The sequence below is a fragment of the Camelina sativa genome, chromosome 3 (assembly GCF_000633955.1).
Source record: "Camelina sativa cultivar DH55 chromosome 3, Cs, whole genome shotgun sequence".
In the NCBI taxonomy this organism is placed as follows: Eukaryota; Viridiplantae; Streptophyta; class Magnoliopsida; order Brassicales; family Brassicaceae; genus Camelina; species Camelina sativa.
The window spans coordinates 4,381,243-4,386,484 of record NC_025687.1 but is presented as its reverse complement, the minus strand read 5'-3'; the positions used below and the strand labels follow the sequence as shown (position 1 = coordinate 4,386,484).

At 37.8% G+C, this 5,242-nt stretch overlaps 2 protein-coding genes across 2 annotated transcripts in view; both read right to left on the bottom strand.

Moving 5' to 3' along the window:
- Window positions 1–422, bottom strand: part of LOC104778654 — a 5,265-nt gene extending 4,843 nt beyond the window's left edge. The window contains exon 1 of the mRNA XM_010503102.2: window positions 110–422. The gene's annotated coding sequence lies outside the window, so the exon portion shown is untranslated. The remainder of the gene's footprint in view (window positions 1–109) is intronic.
- The window catches only part of LOC104755238 (dynamin-2A), an 8,945-nt gene continuing 4,402 nt past the window's right edge, over window positions 700–5,242 (bottom strand). The window contains exons 9-22 of the mRNA XM_010492595.2: window positions 4,647–4,748; window positions 4,442–4,561; window positions 4,063–4,146; window positions 3,852–3,979; window positions 3,664–3,748; window positions 3,408–3,546; window positions 3,115–3,191; window positions 2,958–3,014; window positions 2,530–2,674; window positions 2,301–2,440; window positions 1,841–1,954; window positions 1,683–1,750; window positions 1,427–1,599; window positions 700–1,219 (exon numbers count right to left, since the gene is read on the bottom strand). Coding sequence (XP_010490897.1) covers window positions 975–1,219; window positions 1,427–1,599; window positions 1,683–1,750; window positions 1,841–1,954; window positions 2,301–2,440; window positions 2,530–2,674; window positions 2,958–3,014; window positions 3,115–3,191; window positions 3,408–3,546; window positions 3,664–3,748; window positions 3,852–3,979; window positions 4,063–4,146; window positions 4,442–4,561; window positions 4,647–4,748 — 1,677 coding nt within the window. The 3' untranslated portion in view covers window positions 700–974. The remainder of the gene's footprint in view (window positions 1,220–1,426; window positions 1,600–1,682; window positions 1,751–1,840; window positions 1,955–2,300; window positions 2,441–2,529; window positions 2,675–2,957; window positions 3,015–3,114; window positions 3,192–3,407; window positions 3,547–3,663; window positions 3,749–3,851; window positions 3,980–4,062; window positions 4,147–4,441; window positions 4,562–4,646; window positions 4,749–5,242) is intronic.

The following is a 5,242-nucleotide window of genomic DNA, read 5'->3' as shown; positions in this document are numbered from 1 at the left end:
AAAGTTTCACAAAATCCAAATCGGTTCAAAGAAATTGAAACATACAGACGTCAAAATCCACAAAACCAGAAAGAGAAAGAGAGAGAGAGAGATTGAAAATGAAAATCACCACAAGTGAAGCTTGAGATGGAACTTGGAGTTCTCCAATGGCCGCAGCAGCGCCTGAGCGGGGCTTCTCTACTTAAAATTCCGTTGAACTTCGAGATCCACAGAAACAAACCCTTGGACAATGAAGAAATGGGAGAGCCCACCGTCGTACTCAGAGGAGAGAATGAGAGGAATTTGAGAGAGAGAGAGGTAATAAGAAAATTAGGGTTAGAAGAGTATCCTTTTCCCAAGTTTCGTGAAATTTTGGAAGAACAAACAAACATCTACTAAACACAAACAACACCAATTGTTCTGGAAAATATATCTCTCATTGGTCACATTACAAAATAAGAAAAAGATATTGTTTGTTTTGCTCATTTGGTTCGACCCTTCAAGCGCTAATCCGATGCCGTTTCAACTAATTTCAGAATTTGTTTTGTTTTGACCAAAAAAGTTTGCATTTGCGACTATGTACCGTATATGATGACTATTTATCAATAAAACACCCCAAAAGTTTGTGATTTTGTAAACAACAATGGAAGTAGCTCGATTATTTACCCAAACGGTTCAAGATTCATCCTGAGAATCTCAAATATAAAATCATATGGGTGCTAACAAAAACCAAAAAATGGATGCCAAAAAAAGTTGATAATGAAGAAAACAAAAATTCAAACAGACATTGGACTCATGAGAGAGACTAAACTCTTTTAGCTGCCAACACTTATGTGTGTGTGTGATAATATGAATATCTATCTACAAAGAAGACAAAAACAGTAGTCCAATCACTTCACTTTCTTAAACTAAGAAAAATATATGAGTAACTTAGTCCCTGAAAACGGGACTCAATGCGCTTCCGGCTTTTTTTCTTTTCCTTTTCCCTTCAGGTTCTAATACCTGTAAGTTGAACCCGTCGGCGGTGGTGCTGGTGGCAACCTATTGGGGGTGGTGCGGCGGTTGCTACCAGAGCCTGGTGATGCTGCATCTCCATTCTGCGCAGGGTCACTGTAGCGACGGCTGTGACCACCGGAACCGTACCTTGACGATGAGTCTGAGGGTCCATTAGCAGCGGCGTTGAAAGCATTCATCCAGTCGTCCCCTGAAGAACCACCACCACTTGTTCTTGGGCTACTTTCTGTGGTACCGCAACAAATATATATTTAAACCCAAGTTTCATTGAAAGATCTTTCAGATATTTTTTAAGCAACTGAATCCACAACCCTATCAAACCAAACCAAAAGGTATTCGGTTTCTCTATTTCATAGACCAAACGCAAAAATCCCAAAACCGTAAACGGGAATGGGCAACCCTATGAAGAACTGTTAAAGGCGGATGTATTTACCAGTGCTACCATTGTCCGAATAACTTGAAGCAGCAGCTGCTCGGTTGTCATGAATGCTAAGCTGCCTCGTGAGCTTAGAAAGAAGAGAGGACTGTTTCTGGTAACGGTCTCTTCGTCTTTTGACATTTTGATCCTCTTGAATCAATGACTCAATTCTTTCATTGCCTATTGCACTATAGATCAAATACAGGAGAGCACAAATAAGCACCCCATAACTTGAATTAAATTAGGCACAGGGAAGGAAAAGATATTGAACCTTATAGAACTGTATAGTTGATTCAGCATGTCTTCCTTTGCTTTCTCCACTTGACAAAGAACAACAGCCTGTTCATGGTGTATTTACATTGCTTACTAGCATGACCAAGGAATCTCTGTCGAAGAAAATTTTGGAACTTTAGAATAAGAATAGTTCACCTTTGGAACATTGGCTGCTAGGCTGTTAAGAACAGCTTCAACATAGCCCCGTACTTCTTGGGACATCCACCGGAGTTCCTCTTCTGGATCGATGGGTTTCCTAACCATCTTATCCTGAAAAACATAAGTATCAGAATATGACCAATAAATACCTTTAATGCCAAACATAACTTCTCTCAAGTTTAAGAGAAGAAGTATCATCATGCCTACCCATAAACTGACCCTTCTACAGCAAAATTGTTTCAATAGTAAAAAAAATCGACCAATGTTCACTAAAACATACTAAATAACTTTTATTTTTGCACTTCCAACAATTTCAACTATTCTTGAGTAAAGTTTCTAACTTTCTTTATAGTGATATTGATATTGCGTAAGATTAGTGAACGTATCTAGCATATATTTAAGATAGAGGAAATGTAAGATGAAGATTAATCATAAAAGCTGGCCATGAGTGACTCACAAGTGAACCTTCTGAAAGACTCTGCCTCATGGAGACACTGCCCACTTGGCCTCCACGAGCCTGGATAACCTTTTGCAACTTATTCATCCACTCGTTTTTATCGACTACACTCTCAGCCTTAAGCACAAGAGCATTGTGAGCTGCAACATAATAGTTTTGAGGAAAAGCTCATAAAAATGCGCATAAAAGATTACGAAGTTCGAATTCTGTTAATGATTTACTTATATACCTTTTAGTACAGTCTTGTAGGGAACCTTGCAGGTTATTTTAAATACAAGGCCTGGTCCTTTTAAATCAGGTCCATTTGCCTTCTTGTCCTTCGAGCTCTTTGACTTTTCTACTTCGTCCTCAGGAATTTCTTCAATAGTACATTCCTGAGTAGATTAATAAAGTTCATGAAAAAGTACAGTTAAATACATGGAAAAAATGTTATTTATAGTCAGCCAAATTTTCTCATCGATAATAACAGTACTGTTAAAAAGTTGAAGCATAAGCTTTACAATACACAAGTCTTTATTACTTTCCGTCCAAGAAGGAACTAGTGCGAGAAATTAACAAGGTGTATTTGAACCATTACTCTTCTCTATTTTTTTTTTATGTCTTCTCCAATTATACTTCACCTTAGGGAGAAAATAAAGCATACGAAGAGAATGATACCTCCAAAGTTATAGTGCCCCGGAAGTTTCTTTCTTCTTGTTTTTTGGTATAGCCAAGCTAGAAAAGGTAAATGGTAAAGCCAGTTAGTAATCACAGTGCTTTCTCTTTTTGAATATTTGGATCAACACCAGAAGGATATATGTTTCAAAATGCTAACCTTTCCAGTTTTCTCATTCAGAACAAACCATCGCCTACTCCATCCATTTGTTTTTGCACTTTTCTTCATTAAGTACCCTAGATGAAAAGAGTAATTATTTGTTATCTACCTTGGAAATTAGTTTTATCAAAGTTTAAGTGATATAGAAGAAAAAAACATGAAGCAATCATGCACTTGGACTAAGAGAAAGGGTTTGCAGCAATAATTCATGCAAGGAAAGTAAATCGGGAGCAAAAATGCAAAATAAAAACTTTTAACCAGCAATTGGGTAAACTTATACTATGATAACAAACCTGCTGTTATCTCCCCCTCAGGTCCAGCAGTTTTCAAACCAGAGACCTCCGGCGTCTCTTTATCTTGCGGACTTAGTTTGTCTTTCAATGATTTTAAGCTACCACCAGCTGTTGGTCCATCTGGCTGAGGACTAGTAGCCTGATAAACATGCAGGTATGACAATTTCTACATTAAATACTTTCATGTAAAATAACGTAAATGATTGAAAAGCATTTTCCACTACACGGATCCAAATTGATTAGAATTTAGACAGACCCTGCTTAAAAGGGACTGCTCAGCATCCTGTCCCTTCTTAGAAGATCGCCCTTTCAGCTCTTCCTCGCGACGTTGTCTTTCCATTCTGATGCAGTCAATACAGCATTGTCAGAAAAAGAAAATTGATTTTCAGTCATGTACCATTAGGAAAACAAACTAAAAATGAAAAGCAAGGTAAGCCAAAATACCTCCTTTGAACAAGACGGATAAAATGTTGAGGTGGTACAAAAGCGCGTTCCATATCAACCAGTGCAACGACCATTTTCTTGGCTTCATTCTTGAAACCATCAAGTGCTGCACTTGCTATAGCTACAACCTGGTTGATGATTAGTTAGAAAGGAACAGCTATTATCGAAATGATAAAATGCTACTGAATAAAGCACCAAAATTCATTGTTACCTCTCGCTTGAAAGGAGGATACCTCCCGAGTCCAGGCGTAGCATTTGCAGATGCTGAAACTATGTCAACAAGAACTCGATGAACCTAATCAAAAGTTATCACCATGTTAGCAAAACAGAGAACTAAGACAGAAGGGAAACCTGGATGCATGATTTTTAGAGTAGAAACAAAAAACGTAGCTGAATCTACAGTAAGCTATCCTAAGACTAATATAAACCAGTTAACTGCACTAGAACCAGAGTAAACTTGACAAACTCACAAAAACAGTCTGAAGAATAAAGTGTCTAAGTGAGACGAGCCATGACCAATTCACAATGCAGTAAATCTCTAAAATTCAATCCTACTGCATGCACCTAAGAAAACATTTAAATAAGCAAACCTCATCAACACAAAGACGTGCCGGGTCTTTAGCCAACTCAAGGACAATTTTTATCAAAGATCTCAACCCTTTCTCCGGAGATATAAGATAAGGTTGATAACCATCAGCCTCCAAAACAACCTGAAAAATTCAAACATCATTCTGACAATTCCAGTCTCAAAACTTGTCTCGTGCAGAAAATTGTAGGAAGATAGCAGACACCCACCCTTTTAACATTGTTCAAGTCAAAATGTCTATCCAATGGAAGCAGCTTGATACGGTTGGGGAAATTTCCTTCAAAACTAGCAACAACTTTCCAACCACTTCCCTAAACAAACAAAAAAAAGGAGAAAATGTTTGAAAAAACATTCACTCAGCTCCAAAAGGGACTCCAGCTCATAAATTGAAAACAAACAAGTACAAAAAAAAAAACTGTATTTCAAACTCTATGTGGGCTTTATACACATACCATAAACCTCCACTATCAGATTCACGAGAATCCTAACAATATAATGTTATCTTACCACACGTAGGTTAGCAAGAGACTTTCCACTACACTAGCACAAAATCTGAAATGGCTGATTACTAATATAGGTCACCCTCACAATATTCTTGAATTTTCGACTAAATCTAGTTCACTTATGTAAGAAAGTACTTACTTCACCACCAGCCAAGTGGAGAAGAAATTTGTCTTCAAACTCACGGCAAAGCTCCAAAGCTATAGCCCTTGTGCCTTCAGCACTGTTAACTAGTTGTTCACCAAGCCTCGCTAGCTCATCCTGCACTATTTGAGACTTACCCTGGAGCCTGTATAAAGAATTT